This window comes from Ovis canadensis, chromosome 5 (genome assembly GCF_042477335.2).
Source record: "Ovis canadensis isolate MfBH-ARS-UI-01 breed Bighorn chromosome 5, ARS-UI_OviCan_v2, whole genome shotgun sequence".
NCBI lineage: Eukaryota > Metazoa > Chordata > Mammalia > Artiodactyla > Bovidae > Ovis > Ovis canadensis.
This window is the reverse complement of record NC_091249.1, coordinates 21,415,757-21,440,454: the sequence shown is the minus strand read 5'-3', so window position 1 is coordinate 21,440,454 and position 24,698 is coordinate 21,415,757. Positions and strand designations below refer to the sequence as shown.

Sequence of the window (24,698 nt, the reverse complement as noted above, 5' to 3'; positions counted from 1 at the left end):
GGCTCTGAAAAGTCCATGAGAGGGCACATCCCCGGCCAGCTGCTAAGGCCTCTGACAGTCATCTGATTCATGACCATTAGCATTGTTACTCATCTCCCAAGAGAAAAGCTCACCTCTTGTTTTACATCTTGTCTAACAGGGACGGGTCATCCAGGTTAACAGCTTTGAGCTGTAAAGTATTTGCTCCATAATGCCCCAAGTTTTCACCGGTCACTCCCAACCAGGTCAGGTGGGATCCTTAAGCTCCTCAGTCCCACCTTGTATCAGCCTCTTGGTCAGAGAGTCATGATTTTTCCTTGTTTCTAAAGATCTTGATGAGGGGCCAGGTAGAGAATCGGCTTCTCAGCTCCCGTCTCCCCCCTGTACTGAGATACATGATACCTTGGCTCTTTTTAGGAACAGCTTTTGTTGTTCAGTCACAGTTGTGTCCGAGTCTGTGACCCCGTGGACTGTAGTACGCCAGGCTTCCCTGCCCTTCACCATCTCCCAGAGTTTGCTCAAACTCAACGTCCACTGAGTTGGTGATGCCATCCAACCATCTCATCTGCCGTTCCCCTCTGCCTTCAGTCTTTCCCAGCATCAGTGTCTTCCCCAGTAACAGCTCTAGTGAGATGTAATTCATACACATAGCATTCACCCACCACAGTGTGCAGTTCAGTAGTTCTGACTAGTCACAACCATCACCACAGTCAGTTTTGGAATGTTTTATCACCTACTACCCGTCAGCAGTCACTCCCCATTCCTCAGCCCCCAGCAACCACTAATCTGCTTTCTGTCTCTATGGATTTGCCTGTCCTGAACATTTCATATAAATAGAATCGTACACGGTGAGACCTGCATCTGGCTGCTTTCACTCAGCATAGAGTTTTGGGGATCAGTCATGCACTTCACACCTTTTTACAGCTGGGTAATATCCCGCTGTGTGAATGGACCGCATCTTTTCTGCGTTCACCCGTTGATGGATGTGGGTTGTCTCCACCTTTTGGATACTTTGCCTGTCTGCTACCAAGCCTGCCAAGTTTGTTCCTCTCCCAGGACATTTCCCCTGCTGTCCTCTCTTCTGCCAGCCTCTCCCATGTGGACTTGCATGGCATCAGTCTCCTTGTGGACCATAATGAGCTCCAGCAGGACAAGAACAGAATCTCTTTGGCCTTCTTTCCCAGCATCTAGCGTGATGCCCGCAGGTGGGGCTCGCCAGTGTCTGTGGAGTGAACAAATGAATGCTAGAATGGAGGCATTGGAGCACGAACCTGAGAACCGTGAAGCCACGTGAAGCCCAGAGTTGACAGAGCCTAGTTGATAGGGCTTCCTCAGCCCTGACGTCCTCAGCCCTGACGTCCACAGCCCAGTGTGTCCCAGGACTGAGACTCCCTTGTGGCCACTGCTACCGGAGAGCCACGCCACACGGGGTCCACTGAATGTCACACCAGCTGAGGCCTCCACTGAGGATCCCAGATCCTAGAGTAAGGGGCTGACTTAAGCGGGTGGACAGGACTCTTAGAGCCCCCCGCCCTACTGTCTCCCTGCTGGTGCCCTTCTGGAATGTTCCTCTGAGGGCCATGTGTCTATTCACAGGTTCAAAGACTGGTCACCAAGAGGTGGGGGTGATTCTGTTGTGACAGCCTCAGGGGAGGACTTGGCCTGTGAAAGAACACATTCCCCACGCAGTCAGCATCATCAGGGTGGCGCCCTTAGTGGTGGGGCCTCAGGAAGGTGGCCTGGAGACTGAAAACCTCGTTTCTCGAGACTGAGCTTCATGTAAATGAGGTCCCCGATGGTCAGACTTTGTGTGATAAAGGTCTGTTGGTCGATTCTGTCTGTCCCCAAGAGCATTGCTCCTCTCCCCAAGGCTGGGAGCGCATCCACTGGGCCGGGGACGGCATAGAGGATCCAAGAGATGAAGTGGGGAGGCCAAGCTCGCCTCTCCCTCAGCCAGGAACAGAGGCTGAAGAGTCCCCGTGTTCCTCTTAGTTGAACGCCGTGCTGTATGCTGCCAGGTTGTCTCAGCTTCTCATCATGTGGCTAAGGAGGGCTGACCCTGTGCCCACTTCACAGATGCGGAAACCGAAAGGGAGTCTGAGCGACTCACGCAAAGCCACACAGTGAGTGAGTGAGTGAGCGCGCCCCCTGTTCGAGCATGATGGGCTCCAGGACCAGCACCCCCAACCCCCATCACGACCCCTGGTGCGAGGGGCCAGCGGGGGGCTGGAGCAATCCCCCTGGAGCCTTCAATTGGGAGTGGGGGTTGTGGGGAGGCAGCTATCTAGACCAGCTGTACCAGGGCGATAGGTCTCAGGGAGGCCGCAGCTCAGCCGCAGGGATCTGGGCCGTTTCTGTCTGAGAAGGTCGGAGGAAGTGGTTTTGCCGGGGAGGGGTGAGGTGGCCAGCACACATGGGGCTAGCTGACCCGTTAGCCGGGTTCCCACCCTCGGGGCCCACACTGTGTGTGGGATGCCCTCAAAATGTCTTAGTTCTGTTTTTTTTTAATCAGAAAAAAATATGGGTACAATAATAATGAATATATAAAATGTATCCAGCCTGGGCTGCTTTGGTCTTGCTGTCAAGGCAGGCATACAGTAGAATGTTACATGGGTGCTTTGCTTGCTGCTTATCGAGGAAGGTAATGGAGCCCTGCTTACAGTGAGGCCTTTGCCTGTTCAGGCTCAGTCCTGCTGCCTCAGGCCCTTTGCTTCTGCTGTTCTCACCCCGCCCTCACCCAGAGCATTCTTTCCACACAACAGTCCCCCAGTCGACTCCAACCTGCCCCTCCCTAGCCCTTCCTCCAGATCAGTTTGGCCTCCTCTAGGGGTTCTTGCAACACCAGCTCCCCCTTCCTAATAGGCTGTCCACTTTAAAACGACGACATGAATCATTTCTCACTCCTCGTCATTGCTTGCCAGGTTATCAGTGCTGGGAGGGCAGGGCCTATGCCTGTCTTGGGGTCACCTCTGTGTCCTCTGAGGACCTAGCACACAATAGGTGTTCAGTAAGAACCTGTCAAGGTCTGGGCTTCCCTGTGGCACAGTGGATAGGAATCTGCCTGCCACTGCAGGGGACACGGGTTCGATCCCTGGTCTGGGAAGATCCCACATGCTGAGAACCCGCGAGGCCCGAGAGCTACAACCACCAAGCCCACGCACTGCAGCTGTGGAAGCCTGCACGCCCTGGAGCCCATGCTCTGCAACAGGAGAAGCCGAAATGAAAAGCAGCCCCAGCTCACCGCGACTGGAGAAAACCCATGGGCAGCAACAAAGACCCAGCCAAAAAAATAGTAAAAAAGGGAAAAAGACTTGTCAAGGTCTGGATGGAGGAAGGGTGTCCATCCACCTGCACACAGTGCAGCAGCTCAGCTGGCCCCGCAGACGGGGCCCGAAGGTGGGGGAGGGGGCAGATGGTGTCCTAGTCCCCGCCCAGGGCTCACCTACTTAAGGAAACAGGAACCACTTGGGGCAGAGTGCCCCGCCCTGCTGACGTGCAGACCCTAAACCGAAACCCAAGGCTCCTGTAGTTGACGAGGCACAGCCAGAGTGAGGGCCTTGGGCCCCACAGGGTCTCCCAGGTACGTGCCTATTTCTGTGCCCACCCCGTGCTAGGTGAGACACACATGGGATCCAGGCTGGACCAGAAGGAGAGCCAGAGCTGGCGGGGTCCAGAGAGGCAGGACGAACCTTCTGGGGGCACTGGTAGGTGACCATTGGAAAACAGAGCTGGAATTTGGAAAAGAGCATCCCTGACAGGGGCACAGCCGGGGCAGAGACATGGAGAGGAGAGAGAGAGCTTGGTCAGTGTGGAGCAGAGGAAGGATGTGGGCAATGAGGAGGTGGGGGAGGCTCCAAAGCCGTGGTCAGGAGCTTAAAACTTAGTATGACTTCACTCATCACCCTGCACCCTCCCTTGTGCCACCCTCTCAGTGCCAGGTGATGCTGGGGACCCAGAAAAATCCCAAAGAACCTAGCCCTGGACCTGATCCCCAAGAGCTCCTAATATGGGAGAGACAGAACCAGACACAGATGTTCTAAGAGGCAAGGCTAAGCCAGAGGCGGGAATGATAGGAAAGATGGAAGACAGAGATGAATGTCAGGGCTTTGTCCTGGAGAAGAGGCAAGAAAGCTGCCTGGAGGAGGGATATTCTTGCTGGGTCTTGAAGGATAAGTAAGAGTTCTCCCAGGTAGCAAAAAGAACAAGCCTGTGAATATTTCCTCATTCTAGGTCACTACTGAATTCATGAATATTCATCATATGCATACATGCTGACCTCTGTGCTAACTCGGGCAATTACCATCATTAGCCTCAAATGGCAGATGACAATTCAGGCACAGGGAGGCTAAGTGAGATGCTCAAGATCACACAGCCAAGTGGGAGAGCTGCGGTCTGAACCCAGGTGGTCTGGCTCTGATTGGGCTCAGTTGATTTATCACCCTGCTTTATCAAACATTTCTTAATAGATTTGTTTAATTTCACTCACTACAGAGTTTCTTTGGGTTCTTCCCCAGAGGGTGTGCTTGGCATCTGTCTTCTGGCAAGAGAAAGTCAATATTGACTGGGTTAATAAACACACCCTCCCTGTAGAAACAGCTTGGTAACAAAGACCTTCTGAGATATTGAAAAATCAGACCAGTGGGGGACGGGGGAGGGTTGAGCTCTGGCGCGGGCACAGAGTTAAGGGTAAGAGTGAAGGGTCACGTGTGGACAACCAAGCAGGGCACAACCCTTTGGCTGGTTTTTCACTGACTTGATACCATTTTGCGAATTGCTGGTGTTTTCTTTCTCTGTTTTCCAGCTCGGTGTCATTGCCTCATGAAGTCCATTGGTACCTGAGCTTAAAACTGTTGAGAACGTGTGTGAACTTGTCATGCACTTGTCAAGTTATGGCTGTGCCCTCTGTAGCCACCACCCTTGGTGACAACAGTGGCGGAAGCAGCTGTTTGGGGCCACATCTCTGTAGTGTTTAAAGAAACCATGGCAACATTTTATGACACCCACTGTGTACCTGCTATTTCATCCATTAACTTATTATTTTGCCATCTCCACATCCCTCCTGGGAAAGAGATGGTTACTAAATTTAATCTTTACATAAATTTGGACTTCTCTGATGGCTCAGATGGTAAAGAATCTGCCTGCAATGCAGGAGGCCTGGGTTCGATCCCTGGGTCGGGAAGATCCCCTGGAGAATCGACTGGCTACTCGCTGCAGTATTCTTGCCTGGAATACTGAATTCCATCCAATTGCTGAATTCCATCCAACTCCATGAGACAGAGGAGCTACCGTCCATGGAGTCGCAAAGAGCCAGACACGTCTGAGTGACACAAGCTTGGTTCTTAAACTTAAATGGTGGTGGTTTAGTTGCTCAGTCATGTCCGACTCTTTGCAACCCCATGGACTGTAGCCCACCAGGCTCCTCTGTCCATGGGATTTTTCTAGGCAAGAATACTGGAGTGGGTTGCCATTTCCTTCTCCAGGGGATCTACCCTATCCAGGGATTGAACCCGGGTCTCCATGCATTGCAGGTGGATTCTTTACCAACTGAGCCACCAGGGAAGCTCTAAACTTCAGTACATGTATGTATAAAAGGGGCTTTCTAATATTTGTAGTAATGGTACACATAATAAGAATAAAAGAAAAAGGACGAATCCTTGGGAGGGGGTTTTGGGGGATGAGTCAGTGAATGAATGTGCTTTAAGTGCCAACACATAGTAGGTGCTCAAGAAACAAGTCAATTTCAATCCTGTTGCTCTGTCCAACCTGGAGGACTTCTCAAAGGAGGAGGCACCATGAACTGCATGAATGAAGCGAAGGTGGGAAGTGGACCACACATGACTCTCTTTCCTCCTTCCCATCGCCAGGTCAGCCCTCATCCCTGGAAGCCATGACTGAGGCCAGAAGGCTGCCCCCCCCACTGCCTCCACGACTGGACTGGTTCGTTCAGACACAGGTGGACCAGCTGACCTGTGAAGGGGTCCCTGAGTGGTTCCACGGTGCCATCTCAAGAGAGTAAGGACACAGCCACGCCTTCCACCCTGCCCTTCACCTTCTTTCCTGGTCTACCCCACCCTAGGCAGGTTTTGAGTTTAGGAGCCTGGACTCAGCTGCGCTACATGAGTTAAGAGAGTTAAATTCTGCCTCCTCCATGGACTACTATGCGACCTTGGGCAAGTTACTGGACCTCAGCTCTCTCTATACACGTGGCCACCAGAGCAGTCCTGCCAGGGATCTGACAGGCCCCTTCCCCTCACCTCGCTCAGGCAGGGCTGCAACCTCACTGAGTCAGTGATGGTGAAATGCAGCTTCAGAATCTTTCTTAACACAGTGCCCCCCAGGCAGCTGCTCTCAGTCCATTAGGGTTTAGCCAGAATGCACTTTCTACACCCCACTGAGCTCCTAGGACACGAACAAATCCACCTAGTCACCCCCAGGGGCTAACTCTAAATAAACAGCGAAAAGAACATTTATTGCCACATTCTAAATGCAGGAAGTTGAGGAAACCTTGTGAAAGCCACAGAAAGGAGGAATTGGGCATGGTTTCTAAGTTCTGGGGTGCACAGCAAAAGCATAATGTAAGCCATACACTGTAATTTTATGTCATTTTAGTAGCTTTATTAAAAGAGGTGAAAGAAGTAGAATTAATGTTAATCATATTTTTTTATTTAAACCAGTATATTCAACATGTAATTAGCCCTAAGTCCTTATAATCTGGCACGTATTATATGCTTTTAGTATATCTCGATTCCTACCAGCCATACTTCAAGGGCTCAGCAGCCACACGTGGCCAGTGGCCTCTGTAGCAGATGTTATTTACTCAGTCATGTCCGACTCTTTGTGACCCCATGGACTGGAGCCCACCAGGCTCCTCTGTCCGTGGAATTCTCCAGGCAAGAATACTAGAGGGGGTTTCCATTTCCTTTTCCACTGTAGTAGATAGCTCAGGTCCAAAATCCCCCTTCTGTCTCCTAGAAGGCTACCTCTCACTAGGTGTGAACCCAGGATAATAGTAATAATAACAGTGAGCAGCTTGTGTGTTCCTACCAGCTGGCAGTTCCCATATTCACACCATGTGCATTTCTTCTGTCCTCCCATGGCGCCTGGGAGCTAGGGTTTACTTTCCCCTTAAGGAAGCTGACGGTCAGAAAGGGACTGACCCTCCCCAGGGGTCACACAGCTAATGAAAAACAAATGCATTCAAAACCAAATGCATCTGGGGACTTCCCTGGTGGTCCCACGGCTAAGACTCCGCACTCCCAATGCAGGAGGCCCAGGTTCAATCTCTGCTCAGGGAACTAGATTCCACAAGCCTCAACTAAAGGGTTCTCAGGTCACAACAAAGATGGAAGATCCCGCGTGCCGCAACTGAGACTGGCGCAGCCAAATAAATATACAAAAATGTATTTCAAATTTTTTAAAATCAAAAGCATTTGAGAATAGCTCCTGCTTTATTACCTGTGACACCTTGATCTACCCAAAGCTGTCTTTGATTTGCCTTCCAGTTGTTGGGAAGGCAAGCAGGGGCTGTGAGAGATAATCAAGGTCATCAGAGACTTCCTACCACCTCTGGGAGAACATCCTTGTCTCTGAATATCCCAAGGTCTGAAACAACCAAGAAAAGAAGTCATTTTAAGCTGTTCGTTCACTTAGAAAATAGAAAACCATATGTAAAATAGATGACCAGTGCAAGTTTGATGGATGAAGCAGGACACCCTAAGCTGTTGCTGTGTGACAACCTAGAGGGAGAGGGTGGGGAGGGAGGGAGGAGCAGTATTCAGGATGGGGACACATGTATATCTATGGCCGGTTCATGTTGATGTATGGCAAAAACATCACAATACTGTGAAGTAATTATCCTCCAATGGACAGAGGAGCCTGGTGGGCTACAGTCCATGGGGTCGCAAAGAGTTGGACACAACTGAGCAACTAAACCACCACAATTATCCTCCAGTTAAAATAAATAAAATTTTTTAAAAAGAAAAGAAGAGCACAGATCACTGTGGCTCGGGGGCTGGGGTCGGGGGGGGAGTGTGCCACTACTGGATGACTGGTATACCAGACGTCTGGCCAGTATGTTTATCCATCTCTTTCCTGTATTTGTTCTCCAGGGATGCTGAGAACTTGCTGGAGTCACAGCCCCCGGGATCCTTCCTCATCAGGGTCAGTCACAGTCATGTGGGCTACACACTCTCTTACAAGTAAGGCCTGGGGTAGGGGCGGGGGCAGGGGGACTCTGGGGCCTACTTGGAGGGGGCATGGGTGCTTCATACCACAGCTTCTCAGTGAGCAATCGCGATGAGGGTCTGGTAGAATCTAACTGAAGAGTGGGCGGCTGCAGGTGTGGCTGTAGCCAGCAGACTTGGGCTTGGTGGTAACTGAGACTATGTGATAACAGGGATTGCGTGAGACCCAAGAGGAGCTATTGCCTTTTCTCTAACTCCCTCTCCCCAGCCATTTACATGGCAACTCCCTGGACTTCCCCGTGACTCAGTGGTAACGAATCCGCCTGCCGGTGCAAGAGATGCAAGAGACACAGTCTCAATCCCTGTCTGGGAAGATCCCATATGCCGTGGAGCAGCTAAGCCCGTGTGCCACAGCTATGCTGTAGAGCCCAGGAGCTGCAACTACTGAGCCCCGTAACTGCTGAAGCCCAAGCTCGAGAGCCCGCGCTGTGCAATGAGAGACGCCACGGCAACGAGAAGCCCGGGGACCAAAAGTAGAGAGCAGCCCCCAGTCGCTGCAACTAGAGAAAAGCCTGCCCAGTATAGAAGACCCAGCACAGGCAAAAATAAAATTATTAAATAAGTTAACTTAGAAATAAAACAAATAAATGGCAACTCCCTGACCTCCTTGGGGACATGTTACAGAAAACCAGGGCAGCTCAGCTCCGTTAAGTTTTCAACGCCTGATCCGGCCTCTGAGTTAGAGGAGTTAGTAGCACAAACTACTTTTCAAAAGGATTCCAGGCCAAAGGAATTTTTTAAATGGTCCTATTACAGAGTTACCCACAGAGGGAAAAGCTTACGCCTTCAGTCACTTAGGCAGCCCAAGGCTGCCACGTAACATGCTGTGTGATCTTGGACAAGTTACTCACTCTTTCTGTGCCTCCTTCCAAGTCCTCACCGCTAACATAAAAGTGCCAAAGCTCATTCAGAGTCTTGATGTGAGGACTAAACGAGACATAACGAGCACATGCTTGCATTCACACTAAGTCACTCTAATTGTGTCAGACTCTGCAACCCTATGGACCATAGCCTGCCGGGCTCCTCTGTCTATGGAATTTTTCAGACAAGAATACTGGAGTGGGTTTCCATGCCCTCCTCTAGGAAGATCTCCTCTAGATCTTCCTGACCCAGGGATTGAACCCGTGTCTCTTATGTCTCCTGCATTGGCAGGCGGGTTCTTTACCACTAGCACCACCTGGGAAGCCCAGTAAGCACACAGTGGCCAACCAAGTAAATGCATTCATTCATTAATAATGAAACATTTATTGAGTACCTATACCAATTTTCATTGTCATTTCTATTGATCAATTACCCTTGCCAGGCATGGAGCTAAGCTTTTACCTGCAGTAGATTTTTCCACCTTCACAAGAAGGCCTGAGTAGCCTCCCATTATAAAGGGGGAAACTGAGGCACAGTACAGTCACCTGCCACATGTCACATGGCTAATGAGTAGAGGAGCTTACAAGGGAATCTAGACAGTGGGCTATAGCCATGATGCTCCCAGCTCAAGAGCTGGGAGTGGAGGGGGGAGGAGGGGTTGGGTTGGGAACCATATGATGGAGAATGGGATAGCCTAACTCCAGCCGTGTCCCCACAGAGCTCAGAACTGCTGCCACCACTTCATGGTGAAACTGCTGGATGACGGGAGCTTCATGATCACTGGGGAAGAGAGGGTCCATGACTCTCTAGATGCTTTGGTCACCTTCTATCAGCAGAAGCCGCTGCGGCCACATGGGGACCTGCTGATGCAGCCCTGCCCACAGGTGAGGATTGGGACCCCCCCAAGGGCCCAGCCCCCCAAACTCTTGCTCCCGCATGCCCCCTCTGCCTCTTGAGATCCCATCATTCTTGCAGTTTCTGTTCCCCTGGGGCCCCGCCCCTCCTGGTCCTTGTTCCCTGGGTCCCCAGGCTGTTTTTTTTTACAGGGATTCATGTACCAGGTATAACCTTGGCTGACCTACCCAAATAGCATATTTCCTTATAAGCCTCAGTGGGTGGGGCCTAGCCCTGAGAAGCTGCTGTGAGAGGGATATATCTCCTTATAAGGATTGATGGGTGTGGCCTAGGCCCCCAGAAGCTGGCTGTGAGTGTGGCATAGTCCTTATAAGGCCCAGAGGGCTAGCCCAGCCCTCAGTCATTGCTGTGGGAAGTTTTACGGGTGGGACAGGACCCCAGCCCATCCCTGTCCCCTTCCTTGGAACTGAGCTATAGGTCCCCTCTGCCCTGCAGAAGGATCCAGTAAACGTGGATTATGAAGATCTCTTCCTTTACTCCAACGCCCTGGCAGAGGAAGCCTCCAGCTCTGCTCTTGGCTTCAGCGAACATCAGATTCCCTCCTCTTATCCCATGGCCCCGCTCAAGGAGGTATGTGACACAAAGATGGCATCTCCGATCTGGAAAGTGGGAGGTGGGGTGGCAGGATGCAGGGGCAGAGGTGACCCACAGCTGCCAGAGGAGAGTTTCTAGAATGAAGATTAGATCCTGCTGTTACTCAAGTCCCTAAGTTGTGTCTGAGGGTGGAGCTTGCCAATGACTTGGAGGTGGAGGGTCAGCAGGGAAGAAGGTCATCATCCTGGTTTGAATCCCCATGCCTGCATGCATGCTCAGTCACTTCTGTCGTGTCTGACTCTTTATGACCCTATGGACTGTAGCCCTCCAGGCTCCTCAGTCCATGGGATTCTCCAGGCAAGAATACTGGAGTGGGTAGTCATTTCCTTCTCTGCCTTCTGCGTGGCCCATGAGCTAAGTGCAACTTTTGTGTTTTTGAATGTTTGAAAGAAATCAAAAGAAAAATAGTATTTCATGACCTGTGAAAATCAGGTGAAGCCCACATTTCTGTGTCCGTATTTTGGGAACACGGACATGCTGGCTCACTGACTGTAATCTCTGGCTGCCTCCCACGATAGCAGAGCTGAGTAATGCAGCTCAGACTACTGGACTCTCAAAACTGAAAACACTGGCTCTCTGAACCTTTATGGGAAAAGTCTGCTGCACGCTGGGGGAGATAGTGAAGCCCTTTACTGAGACAGGAAGGATGGGGTGTGGGATCAAGTTTAGGGGGGTCTCTTGGGATCTTTCTCCATCCCGGGGCATCTGGGTGGGACCTGGGTCCCAGTTTCTGGGGGAGATTCAGCGCTCTGGTGGGTGAGGTGGCCCCAGGTCTCACCCGTTCTCCATTTCAGGGCTCTGCAAAGCCAGGCCTGCTCCATCGGTCAAAGGAGAGGAAGCTGTCACCAAGGCTGGAAGGTGCATCCATGGAGGGTCCTCTCGAGGAGGCCTGTCAGAAACTCTGGAGGAATCTCAGGATGCTCCCCAAGACGGGCAGGAAGGTCCAGCAGCAGCTGAAATCCCACCTGGGGGCTTTGAGCTCATCGTCAGTGAGCTCAGAAACTGGGACAGGTGACACAGCCTGGGAAAATAACGCCGACAAGGACACCTTTGTGGCCACATCCCTCGCAAGCCCCCCGCAGCCCCAAGCTCCAAGAAGCAGACAGAGCCCCTCCAGGAAAACCTCAAGGTCGGCCAGCTGGAGCGAGGCAACCTCGAAGGTCAGGGACTGGCACCAGACAGCGGTGAGGTTCCTGTCCATACAGGCGTCCAAACCAGGCCCAGCAGACTTGAGAGAACCCCAGGACTCTCTCCCTGAGGAGTACCACCCCCCACCACCCTTCGCCCCTGGGTACTGCTAGCTTTGCCCTGGCTCTGGGACCCTCACTGCTGGGGGCTGTTCACGCCTGGGCCTCTTGCTTTCTGCCGCAACCCACTAGCCCTCAGGGACCTGAGAAATGTAATAAAACATTGCTTGGGTCTGGTCCTATGATTGCCAGTGGGGTGACCTGGTCATTTTAATGATAATAATGAGGACTTCCCTGATGGTCCAGTGGTTAAGACTCCACACTTCCACTGCAGGGGGCACAGGTTCAATCCCTGGTTGGGGCACTAAGATCCCACCTGCCATGTGGCACAATCAAAAAATAATAGTAATAATAACAATCAGTTGTAGCAATGGGGCTAGGACACCTACTGTGCGCCAGGCCTCACACTAGACCCTCCACATTCGTTATTTCTTCCACGCCTCTCAGCAGACCCAGGGACTTCCCTGGTGGCTCAAATGGTAAAGAATCTGCCTGCATGCAATCTCTGGGCCAGGAAGATCCCTTGGAGAAGGGCATGGCAGCCCACTCCAGTATTCTTGCTCGGAGAATCTCATGGACGGAAGAGCCTGACAGGGACCAATACTTTCACTTTTTTTCACCTTCTGTGTAGGTCCACCAGGCAGGCTCATTATGCATATTTTAAAGAAGAGGCAGGGGACTTCCCTGGCAGTCCAGTGGTTAGGATTCTGCTCTCTCACTGCCAAGGGCCCAGGTTTGATCCCTGGTCGGGGAACTAAGATCCCACAAACCTCGAGGTGCAACCAAAAAAAAAAAATTAAATTAAATTTAGAAAATAAAGAAGATGACAGGTTCAGAGAGGAGAAGAGGTATGGCCAAAGTCACACGCACAGCTGGGGTGTCAGCACCAGGACCTGCAGCCAGGCCTTTGATCTCTTCCTCCACACCCCCTGCACCTGGTCAGCTGTTCATGCCTTCCCCCTGGGTTTTTGTGCAAATGGAGGAGATGAGACTTGAGGAAAGGTTGGCACAGTACCATTCCTGACATCAGCGGCAGCTTTAGGAGAAGCATAAGAGGCCCTTTGCTTTAAGAAGGGAGAGGCAGCCCAGGGCTGTGGTTGGGAGTGGGCTCAGGAGGAAATCTTGGGTTGTGGGGCTGTGTGACCTTTGGTGTGTCACTAGACCTCTCTGGGCCTGTTTCCTCATCCAGAAAATGAGAAGAGCAATTCCCCTTTTCTCAGGATGAACCAGCAGAATGTGAATAAAACCTAGGCTTTGGTGCACAGTTGGTGCTTAATAAATGGGGATTAGGATGGGAGGGGGCACCCTAGAATTATGCACAGTGGAGGTGTCTGGGAAGGTCCCTGGAGTCTGGTTTCAGTCACAAGAATGATTACTCCTTGGATGGATCAGAGCCATGGAATGGGCCTCTAAGATGACTCTAGGTGGAGTAGAGCGCTGTGCCGTGCTGTGCTTAGTCGCTCAGTTGTATCCAACTCTTTGCGACCCCGTGGACTGTAGCCCACCAATCTCCTCTGTCCATGGGGATTCTCCAGGCAAGAATGCTAGTGGGTTGCTATGCCCTCCTCCAGGGGATCATCCCACCCCAGGGACTGAACCCAGGTCTCCCACATTTCAGGCGGATTCTTTACTGTCTGAGCCACCAGGGAAGCCCAAGAATACTGGAGTGGGCAGCCCATCCCTTCTCCAGGGGATCTTCCTGACTCAGTAATCGAACCAGGGTCTCCTGCATTACCGATGGATTCTTTACCAGCTGAGCTACCAGGGAAGCCCAAGTGGGATAGTGTGTGGCTTCCCAAATCTGCAAGGTGTAGAGGTTTGGGATCTGGAGGGAGGTGGGCCTGGGCTCAAGTCTGCCCCTGCAAATGACTTCAGGTGTGGCCTTGGGCAAGTCACTCCCCTGTCTCTGAAGGAAGTGGGAGTGCTTCTCTGCCAGCCCTGCTGGGATGTCACAGCAATGCAATGGCACAATGGCAGGTGCTTCGTGACTATAAAGCACTGTGCCAGCCTCAGGGAGCGACATTCCTGCCCAGAGGCCTCCTCTGGCAGTTCCGATGAATCAATGAGGAGGTGAAGCTTTAGTCTCCTTGAGAAATTCAGGGATTGAGGGGGGAAACGGGGACTTGAGTCATGTTCCACCCCTGGGGATGCCCTGGGGCGGGACAGCAGGGGCCTCATCTCCTCTGCCCACCAGGTGAGTCACTTCCAGCCCTCACAGCGGAGAGATGTCCAGAGTCAGCCCTTTCCTTGTACAAATGGGAAGATGATGGCCCACAGAGCGTGCAGCCAAGCCAGAATCACACAGTGAGGACAGAGGTGCGGTCCCAGGCTGCCTCCCTCTGATCTCCCCAGTTTAGGGGGGAAACACATTTTCCAGGCAGCTGTGACTCAGTGACATGTGTTTATTCCCACAGCCCAGGGAAAGCAGATTTCACAGCAGGATGAGGGGTCACCCCAGCGTCCTCTGGCCCAGCTGCTCCTCCGTGGAGCCCTCAGATGCGGATGTGGAAGGTGCTGGGTGCAAAGAGGAAGGAGTCTGTCAGCAGGCAGAGAGCAGCCTCCCTTCATCCCCCTCCCCAACACTCCCACCGCGAGTCCCCAAGGCAGGCAAGGAGGCATGGCGGGGGCAGGGTGGGGTGGGGTGGAGATGGCCCCTTCAATAAACCCTAGGCCATGGTCTTCCTGGCCCCTACAGGGGTTAAGAGCACATCATTTTGGATCAGTGATTACATCCTGGCTCTGCCCCAGACTCTAAGGCTACCTCTCTGGGCCTCAGTTTACTTCCCTATAAAATGAGGATAATGGCAACCTCCTAAAAAGGACTCATTACCTACCAGGTGAGTGCAGCAGTCATTGTCCCTGCCATAGTTTGACCTCAGGCCAAACTACAGGGAGGGAACACAGCCCCACCCATCAGCAGAAAATTGGATTAAAGAGTTATTGAGTGTGGCCCCGCCCACTAGAGCAAGACCTAGTTTTCTCCATAGCCAGTCCCTCCCACTAGGAAGTTTCCACAAACCTCATCCTCAACCATCAGAGGGCAGACAGAATGAAAACCACAATTACAGAAAACTAACCAAACTGATCACATGGATCACAGCCTTGTCCAACTCAATGAAACTATGAGCCATGCCCCGTGCAGGGCCACCCAAGATAGGTGGGTCATGGTGGAGAGTTTTGGCAAAATGAGGTCCACTGAACAAGGGAATGGCAAGCCACTTCAGCATTCTTGCCTTGAGAACCCCATGAACAGTGTGAAAAGGCAAAAAGATAGGACACTGAAAGATGAACTCCCCAGGTCGGTAGGTGCCCAATGTGCTACTGGAAGAGAGTGGAGAAATAGCTCCAGAAAGAATGAAGGGACGGAGCCAAAGCGGTAACAATGCCCAGTCTAGAGGTGAAAGTCAGATGCTGTAACGAACAATATTGGAAAGGAACGTGGACTGTTAGATCCACGTGTGCTGTGCTGGGCTTAGTCGCTCAGTCGTGGCCGATTCTTTGCAACCCCACGGACTGTAGCCACCAGTCCATGGGGATTCTCCAGGCCAGAATACTGGAGTGGGTTGTCATCCTTCCTCCAGGGGATCTTCCCAACCCAGGTCTCCCGCACTGCAGATGGATTCTTTACCATCTGAGACACCAGGGAAGCCCATTCATCAAGTTGAAAGTGGTCAAACAGGAGATGGCAAGAGTGAACACTGATATTTGAGAAATCAGTGAACTAAAATGGATGGGAGTGGGAGAATTTAATTCCGATGACCATTATATCTATCACTGTGTGCAAGAATCCCTCAAAAAAAAAAAAAGGAGCAGTCCTCATGGTCACAGCCATGCAATGGCAGAATGGCAGGGGCTTCGTGACTGTAAAGCACTGTGCCAGCCTCAGGGAGCGACATTCCTGCCCAGAGGCCTCCTCTGGCAGTTCTGATGAATCGACGAGGAGGTGAAGCTTTAGTCTCCTTGAGAAATTCAGGGATTGAGGGGGGAAAGGGGGACTTGAGTCATGTTCCACCCCTGGGGATGTCCTGGGTGTCCAAAATGCAGTACTTGGATGCAATCTCAAAAATGACAGAATGATCTCAGTTTGTTTCCAAGGCAAACCATTCAACATCACAGTAATCCAAGCCTATGCCCCAAGTATGCCCCAATGTCACAGTAATCCAAGCCTGAAGAAGCTAAAGTTGAACAGTTCTACGAAGACATACAAGATCTTCTAGAACTAACACCAAAAAAAGATGTCCTTTTCATCATAGGGGACTGGAATGCAAAAGTAGGGAGTCAAGAGACACCTGGAGTAACAGGCAAGTTCGGCCTTGTACAGAATGAAGCAGGGCAAAAGCTAACAGAGTTTTGCCAAGAGAACGCACTGGTCATAGCAAACACCCTCTTCCAACAACACAAGAGACAGCTCTACACATGGACATCACCAGATGGTCAATACAAAATCAGATTTATTATATTCTTTGCAGCCAAAGATGGAAAAGCTCTATACAGTCAGCAAAAAACAAGACCAGAAGCTGACTGTGGCTCAGATCATGAACTGCTTATAACAAAATTCAGACTAAAATTGAAGAAAGTAGTGAAAACCACTAGGCCATTCATGTATGACCTGAATCAAATCCCCTATGATTATATGGTGGAAGTGACAAACAGATTCAAGGGATTAGATCTGATAGACAGAGGACCCGAAACTATGAATGGAGGTTCATAACACTGTATGTGAGACAGTGATCAAAACCATCCCCAAGAAAAAGAAATGCAAAACGGTGAAATGGCTGTCTGAGGAGGCCTTACAAATAGCTGAGAAAAGTAAAGAAGCAAAAGGCAAAGGAGAAAAGGAAAGATAAACCCATCTATACTATATGCAGAGTTCCAAGAAAGAGCAAGGAGAGATGAGAAAGGCTTCCTAAGTGAACAATGGAAAGAAAAAGAGGAAAACAATAGAATGGGAAAGACTAGAGGTCTCTTTAAGAAAATTGGAGAAACCAAGGGAACATTTCATGCAAAGATGGGCACAATAAAGGACAGAAATGGTATGGGCCTAATAGAAGCAGAAGATATTAAGAGGTGGCAAGAAAACACAGAACTATACAGAAAAGATCTTAGTGACCTGGATAACCACGATGGTGTGATCACTCACCTAGAGCCAGATATCCTGGAGTGCAAAGTCAAGCTGGCTTTAGGAAGCATCACTGTGAACAAAGCTAGTGGAGGTGATGTATTCCAGCTGAGCTACTTTAAATCCTAAAAGAGCCACACTCAATATGCCAGCAAATTTGGAAGACTCGGCAGTGGTCAAAGGACTGGAAGAGGTCAGTTTTCATTTCGTTCCCAAAGAAGGGCAATGCCAAAGAATCTTCAAACTACCACATAATTGCACTCATTTCGCATGCTAGCAAAGTCATGTTCAAAATTCTCCAAGCCAGGCTTCAATAGTACGTGAACCGAGAACTTTCAGAAGTACAAGCTGGATTAAGAAAAGGCAGAAGAACCGGAAATCAAATTGCCAACATTCGCTGGATCATAGAAAAAGCAAGCGAGTTCCAGAAAAACACCTGCTTCTGCTTCATTGGCTACTCTAAAGCCTTTGACTGTGTGGATCACAACAAACTGGAAAATTCTTAGAGACAGGAATACCAGACCCCCTTACCTGCCTCCTCAGAAATCTGTATGCAGGTCAAGAAGTAACAGAACCAGACATGGAACAATGGACTAGTTCCAAATTGAGAAAGGAGTACGTCAAGGCTGTATATTGTCACCCGGCTTATTTTAACTTATGTGTAGAGTACGTCATGCAAAATGTCGAGCTGGATAAAGCACAAGCTGGAATCAAGATTGCCAGGAGAAATATCAATAACCTCAGATATTCAAATGACACAACTCTTATGCCTGAAAGCGAAGAGGAACTAAAGAGCCTCTCAATGAAAGAGGAGAGTGGAAAAAGCTGGCTTAAAACCTAACACTCAAAAAACTAAGATCATGCCTCTGGTCCCATCACTTCATGGCAAATAGAATGGGAAACAAAGGAAACAGTGATAGACTTTATTTTCTTGGGCTCAAAAATCACTGCACACAGTGACATCAGCCATGAAATTAAAAGACACATGCTGCTTTGAAGGGAAGCTATGACAAACCTGGACAGCATATTAAAAAGCAGAGACATTGCTTTGCTGAGAAAGGTCTGTATAGTCAAAGCTATAGTTTTTCTGGTAGTCTAGGATGGGACAGCTGGACATAAAGAAGGCTGAGCCCTGAAGAATTGATGCTTTTGAACTGTGGTATTGGAGAAGACTCTTGAAGAGTCCCTTGAATACCAGGGAGATCAAACCAGTCCATCCTAAAGGAAATCAGTCCTGAATATTCATTGGAAGGACTGATGCTGAAACTGAAGCTCCAATACTTTGGCCACTTGATGCGAAGAGCTGACTCACTGGAAAAGACCCTGTTGCTGGGAAAGATTGAAGGCAGGAGGAGAAGAGGAAGACAGAGGACGAGATGGTTGGATGGCATCACGGGCTCAATGGATATGAGTCTGGGCAACCTCCGGGAGATGGTGAATTACAGGGAAGCCTGGCGTGCTGCAGTCCATGGAGTCGCAGAGAGTCAGACACAACTGAGAGACTGAACGACAAAATGGGGGTAACAGCTATCCCTCTTTAGCTGAACTGTAACGAGTGGAAAGTGTTGAAAGAATGGAAAGAATGGAAAGTGTTCATCACTCAGTCATTTCCAACTCTTTGCGACCCCATGGGTTGTAGCCGCCCAGGCTCCCCTGGCCATGGGATTCTCTAGGCAAGAATACTGGAGTGGGTAACCATTCCCTTCTCCAGGGTATCTTCCCCACCCAAGGATCAAATCCAGGTCTCCTGCATTGCAGGCAGATTCTTTAACATCTGAGCTTCTAAGGCAGCTTGGTGGCTCAGACAGTAATGAGGGCTAAAAAGAGGCAAATACACAGAGCAGGACGCACATCAGGTACTCAGTCAGTGGCAAGGGACTCATCGTGATGTCATTATTCATGTCTCAGTGGCCACGAGACCAGCCTTGCTTATCCGGGGTAGAGGAAGGAGGTCCTCTGGGCATGAAAGCCACAACAGTAACAATAGCGCACAGTTATTGAGCACCTACTGTGTGCAAGGAACTGCTCTAAATTCTTTCCATGTACTAGCTCAAGGTCAGTCAAACTTCCTTCTGCCATGGGCCAAATGATTGATATTTACAACTTTGCACAATGACTCAATGTCACCTTAAAGCTCAAAAGCAGCTGTGGACACTGTGAACACAAATAGGCATGGCTGTATGCCAATAAAACCAGCAACGGACATGGAAATCTGAGTTTTATATCACTTTCATGTGTTGTGGAGTATGTTTTTTTTTCCCCCAACCATTTAAAAATGTAAAAACCATTCCAAGCTCATGGGAGATATAAAAACATCTTCTATGTATTCCCACCCACCCCCTTTATTAACTCATTTAATCTATGCTGGATCCCCTGGAGAAGGAAATGGCAACCCACTCCAGTATTCTTGCCGGGAAAATCCCTTGGACTGGCAGACTACAGTCCATGGGGTTGCAAGAGAGTCGGACACGATCGAGCGACTGAACAACAACAATCCTCCCTAGAGCGCTGATTCTCCCTAGGGTTGCCAAGTACAGTTGTCCAGTCTGTTCACTGCAAAATGTTCAGGCAAGTGAAGGCTGAACATGTTCTACTCACCTGCAAAATGTTCAGGCAAGTGAAGGCTGAACATGTTCTACTCACCCAAAGAGCTGTGTCCACCCACAAGAGGTGTCCCCAGGGTCTCTAATTAGCCCCATTCAAAAGACACAGCCTGAGGCCAGGGAGGTCAGGAAAGTTCCCCAAGGTCACAAATGAAAAAATGGAGGAAATTTCAGAGTCTGTGGATCTAATCTGTGAGCGCTCCTTTCATACATGGGAATGGATTGTGCAGAGTGGAGAGGAATATCACCTGAGGAAGTCTGGTGCCCGAAGGATCATGTTCTGGAAGTCTTCCAGGGACAGCCGCCCATCGTGGTCCCCATCGGCTTCATCCAGCACCTTCTCACATATCAGGCTCACCTCCTCAGTGCTCAGCTCCCCCCGAGTCAGCTTAGTCACCGTCTGCTCCAGGTCCCACGCACAGATGTAGTCATCATTGTTAAAGTCTGCAAAGCAGGACAAGTGGGGACATGGGGGTGACCAGACAACAGGGACCAGGCAGGCTGGGCCAGTGGTGAATACATCTTGTCCCCATGTGACAAAGGAAGAAACTGAGGCAGTGGAGGGAACCCAAGACCCTGGGATAACAGCCAGATCTTGCTTTGGAATTGGGTAGGTAACTGCTGGGAGGTCATTCACTCACTCAAGTATTAATGAGCACTTACTATGTGTCAATCTCTGGGGGCCTAGATGGTACAGAATCTTCCTGCAACGCAGGAGACTCAGGTTCAATCCCCAGGTGGGGAATATCTCCTGGAGAGAATAGCTACCCACTCCAGTATTCTTGCCTGGAGCATCCCATGGACAGAGGACTCTGGCAAGCTGCAGCCCATGGGGTCGCAAAGAGCTGGACACAACTAAGAGACTAACACTACTACGTGTCAAGCAACTGATAATTTTTTTCATACATTCCCTCTTTCAATAAGTATTTATTGAGTGCCTACTTTGTGCCAGGCACTGTGGTAAGTTTTCATTCATTCATTCAACAAATATTTACTGAATACCTACTGTGTGCCAGAGACAGATGGCAAACCAAACACTGTCACTGCTCTTGGGTCTCTTCAGAGAGAAAATCAACAAGATGTGAACAGACGAATGAACAAGAAGTTAAGCAGCACTGCTCCATGCTAGGAGAGAAATTGCATGTGGCATGGGCAGTGAGGCAGGGACTACTCTGGACCGAAATATCAAGGTAAGAAGGAACTAGCGGAAAGGTATTCTAGACAAAAGGCACAGCAGAGGCAAAGGCCCAGAGGCAGAAAGGGTTTGATGTGTTGGGGAGACAGCCAGGCCCGTGTAGCTGGATGGAATTAGCAGAGGGATAGAGTGGAGGGGGAGGTACCAAGATGGGGTGAAGGACAGGGCCAGGCAGGGCCTCAGAGCCCTTGGTGAGGCATACGCGACGGCCATGCAGTCCCTGACCCAAGACCTGGGTTCGTTCCCACTTCCCCACCCTGGGGTCTGCGCACACACCGTAAATTTTAAAAGCGTAGTAGGCTTTGAGGTCACGGGGAGCCATTTCACTCATCACAGAAAACATGTCCAGGAAGTTGTCCAAGGTCATGTGGCCATCCCCATCCTCGGAGAAGACCTGGGCGATCCTCTGACGGAAGGGGTTGTCCTAGAGACAGGAAATCCATCCCTTACCAGGTTTTCTGGGGCTCCGTGTGGTTTCACCGTCAGCCCCCACCTTCCTGGGAACCTCTGAGTACCCTTCACCAAGACTCTCTTCCTCCTATGATCCCTGGAGGGGACTCCAGGCAACTCCAGGCAACTCCAGTCTCCTCCTCTATGGCCTGGGCGCCAGTTAACCCCCGTTCTGGCTTCAGAGGCAGTCACATGACCCCGGTGAGGCCAATCAGGGATTTCCATTCACCTGGCAATGGCGATTGCCTCTCGGATGATCATGTGACTCCAGATGGCCAATCAGAGGCTGCCTTGGGAGAGTTTCTAAACAGTTGGGGTGGAGGAACCTCATTTCTGCTTGTTGCAGAGCTGATGGGAGGAAATCTGCGGCAGTTGGTGTTTCCCTTCACTACCTCAAGAGAACAGGCTGCCTGAGACTGAAGACTCGTCCTGGGAGAAGCTGAATAATGGAGGGGGATTCTGAAGCACAGCACTTTCTGTCCCTCTTGAATGAGGCTTCTGTCCTTGTGATAAAATAATCTCTATTCTCTGTCGCCCCACAAGTCCCCTCCAGACAAACTAGTGTCAAACATCCTGCTGAGAAGAATCTGTCTTTAATGGCTTCTACTATGAAAAAGAAGAACTAATGTTCCTGAGTGGGCTTCCCAGGTGGCGCAAGTGGTAAAGAACTTGCCTGCCGGTGCTGGAGACATAAGAGACGCAGGTTTAATGCCTGGGTTGGGAAGATCCCTTGGAGGAGGACACAGCAACCCACTTCTAGTATTCTTGCCTGGAAAATCCCCATGTACAGAGGAGCCTGGCGGGCTTACAGTCCATAGGGTTGTAAAGAGATGGACATGCCTGAAGAGACTCAGCACGTACTCAGCACAATGTTCCTAAGTACTTGCCATGTCACAGGCCCTGTGCTAAGCCCTTTACCTGCATTATCTCATCTCATTTTTCCCACAACCCAGAGTTTGAATTGTCTCTCTCATGTCCTAGCTGTGTGATCATAAATAAGTGTCTCAACCTCTCTGAAATTCAGTTTCTTCACCTGTAAAATAGAAATAATTGCAATGGTCACCTCATAGAAATACAACAAGGGACATCCCTTCTATTTTTTCCCATGCCTGCCCCAGGGCCCTGGGCATACCTTCAGCTCAGGCATGCTGCCAATGAGCTCATAGGGCACCTTCACATCAGGGCAGCTAGTATAGTCGAGAGGGACAAGCTGAGGGGCCAGGTCCTGGTAGCGATAGAAGAGCCTGGTATGGGGAGGGAAACAATGAGAAGGTCTGGGAGATGAGTGAGGGTGGGCTTGTCTCTACTCTCTCCCTTTCACAGATGCTCACTCTACAATGAAGGATGCTGAGCCTTCAGCCCTGGGCCCAGCCCTCACACACAGGGACACCTTTATCTCCCTAGGGACAAAGCCAAGGTAAAGACAGGACCCCAGGGACTTCCCTGGAGGTCCAGTGATTAAGAATCCACCTGCCAGTGTGGGAGACACAGGTTTGGTCCCTGGTCTGGGAAGATCCCACATGCCGTGAGGCAGCTACTGAGCTCATACACCACAGCCACTGAAGCCCACGCACCTGTGAACCCATGCTCCCAAGAGAAGCCACCGCAGTGAGAAGCGCACATATCACAACTAGAGAGTAGCCCCTGCTCACCAAAACTGGAGGAACCTCCACAGCAACCAAGACCCAGAGCAGCCAGAAAATCAATTCATTGTTTTTAAAATGTTAAAACAAACAAACAAACAAACAAAGCTAGGGGAAACTGGAGCGGGGAAAGTAAGCCAAGGAGAAGGAAGGACTTCCTGGAGGAGGGGGCATGGGTGCTAGGTGCTGGGCTTTGAAGCACAAATAAGAGCTCACCAGGCAGATGGGGTTGACAGAAAAGAGAGTGCTTAAGGCAAGGTCATCTCACACTGAGCATTCAGAGACTCTGAGTGAATCTACGATTTGCTGGACATCATCACACTGTTGGCAAGACCCTCATCCTCACACTTTCCCTCTCTGCCTCCATAATGGGGGTTGCAGTTCCCTCAAGGCGCCAGAGACAAAGTCTAATATTCAGGTTTCTCCAAGGGGTAAATGAAAGGCATTTTGCAAAACAGCAAAGGCCATACACACTGCCTAGATGGTGGGGTCAAGTGTCTACTCCAATGCCCTTGCCTGGTGATACTGTACCGTCACTGGAACATGCTGAGCAGTCACCTTGTACAGACTATCCTTGATGAGTCAGAGATCCTGAAGTTGTTAGGGATGCCTCAGAAGGTGATAGAAGCCATATGATGGCTAGGAACTGGAAGAGGGGGGTATCTGGAACTTCACCACTGGGTCCCTTCAGAGAATAGTCTGGGTTTGGGTTTCTATGTGGCCTCGAGTAAGTCCCCCTTCCCCTTTTCCCCCTTTCTGCTCAGTAGGTCTGTGTGAGAAGCAAGAAGCTTGAGATGCACAAAATGTTAGCCTCAAACTCTTTGGGGCCCTACCCATCTACCCAGGGCTCTGAGGTCAGCCTCCCCTGTGTGAGCCTCAGTTTCCCCATCAGTAATCTGATCATGATGGTCAGGGTGACCCTGTGAACTGTCCTCGCCAAGACGGTGGGGCTTACTAGTGGAAATTCTGCCCATCAATAATGGATGTCCTGCACCCACACAACTGGGACCTTGGCCCTGATCACTCTGCAGTCAAACCCCAGCCAACTTGGGTTTCACAGGTCAAAGTTCATGGGTCCGGAATCTGGATAATGGTTCCATGGGCTGAGTGATGCTGTAGGATAGCCCCTCCATGCCCGTCTCACTCACACCAGGAACCTGCAGCAGCCTGGGGCCACCTCTTCACCCTCTAACCTTGATGTCAACCCCATTGCCCAGAGCTGGCTCTAGACTCTGCCCCCTGGGGTCCCAGCCTGTTCTCACTGGGCCTCAGGGGGAAGTTTTGATCCACATCGCCCCTGCTCACACACTCTCTATGGCTCCCTGCCACCTTTCGGAGAAAGCCCAAGCCCGTCAGCCTAGAGATGTGACAATAGGACCAGATGGGACTTCTCAGCAGCCTTCCCATCTCTGCATGCATCCACCAACTGAGCACACGATTCCCCCATTAAGCATCGAGCACAGTCAAACTGCAAAGCATATAGAAAGTGCCCAGCTCTTCTTCCCTTCCTCCTCAGACTGACCTCATGATTTCCTTTCTTGTGAAGAAGGTGCAGTCCTGTGGAGAGAGATGTTGGCTTAACCCAGACCCTGCCTGATGCCGGGGGGGGGGGGGGGGGGGCGCCTCCTTCCTCTCCCACAACCCATCGCTGCCTGAATCCACACACAGAGCCACCCCAAGACCTCTTGCTGACTGTACCCCCCACCCCACCAGGATGAAGGGATGCTGTCCCCATTTCTTCAGCCAAGAAAACAACCAGGCTGCCAAACCCACCGATGGCTTGGTCCATCATCCCTACCTGATAAGCTTCCAGTTGCTCGTGAGTGAAGACTGTTTGCTTGTTGCCCAT

At 50.6% G+C, this 24,698-nt stretch overlaps 2 protein-coding genes across 26 annotated transcripts; one reads left to right on the top strand and one right to left on the bottom strand.

Moving 5' to 3' along the window:
- The first annotated feature begins 413 nt into the window (after positions 1 to 413).
- On the top strand, positions 414 to 19,185 carry HSH2D (hematopoietic SH2 domain containing). Of its 25 annotated transcripts, none has more exons than XM_069590716.1 (9): positions 3,478 to 3,559; positions 5,508 to 5,558; positions 5,844 to 5,991; positions 8,088 to 8,177; positions 9,802 to 9,967; positions 10,434 to 10,568; positions 11,387 to 11,752; positions 14,034 to 14,155; positions 14,254 to 16,769. In XM_069590716.1, the coding sequence occupies exons 3-8, from the start codon at positions 5,867 to 5,869 to the stop codon at positions 14,145 to 14,147; spliced, it is 996 nt and encodes a 331-aa protein (XP_069446817.1). In that variant the 5' UTR covers positions 3,478 to 3,559; positions 5,508 to 5,558; positions 5,844 to 5,866; the 3' UTR covers positions 14,148 to 14,155; positions 14,254 to 16,769. The 25 variants fall into 25 exon arrangements, with proteins under 25 accessions (XP_069446812.1, XP_069446811.1, XP_069446809.1 ...); XM_069590697.1 differs by lacking the exon at positions 14,034 to 14,155 and adding an exon at positions 4,210 to 4,381 and having other exon boundaries at positions 3,505 to 3,559; positions 14,254 to 19,185; XM_069590714.1 differs by having other exon boundaries at positions 3,505 to 3,683.
- CIB3 (calcium and integrin binding family member 3) lies at positions 14,222 to 24,698 on the bottom strand. The gene is made up of 6 exons (XM_069590723.1): positions 24,648 to 24,698; positions 24,372 to 24,406; positions 22,339 to 22,450; positions 21,033 to 21,180; positions 19,810 to 20,005; positions 14,222 to 14,353 (listed from the first exon to the last, which is right to left on the bottom strand). Exons 1-6 carry the CDS (start codon positions 24,696 to 24,698, stop codon positions 14,332 to 14,334), a joined length of 564 nt encoding a protein of 187 aa, XP_069446824.1. The 3' UTR covers positions 14,222 to 14,331.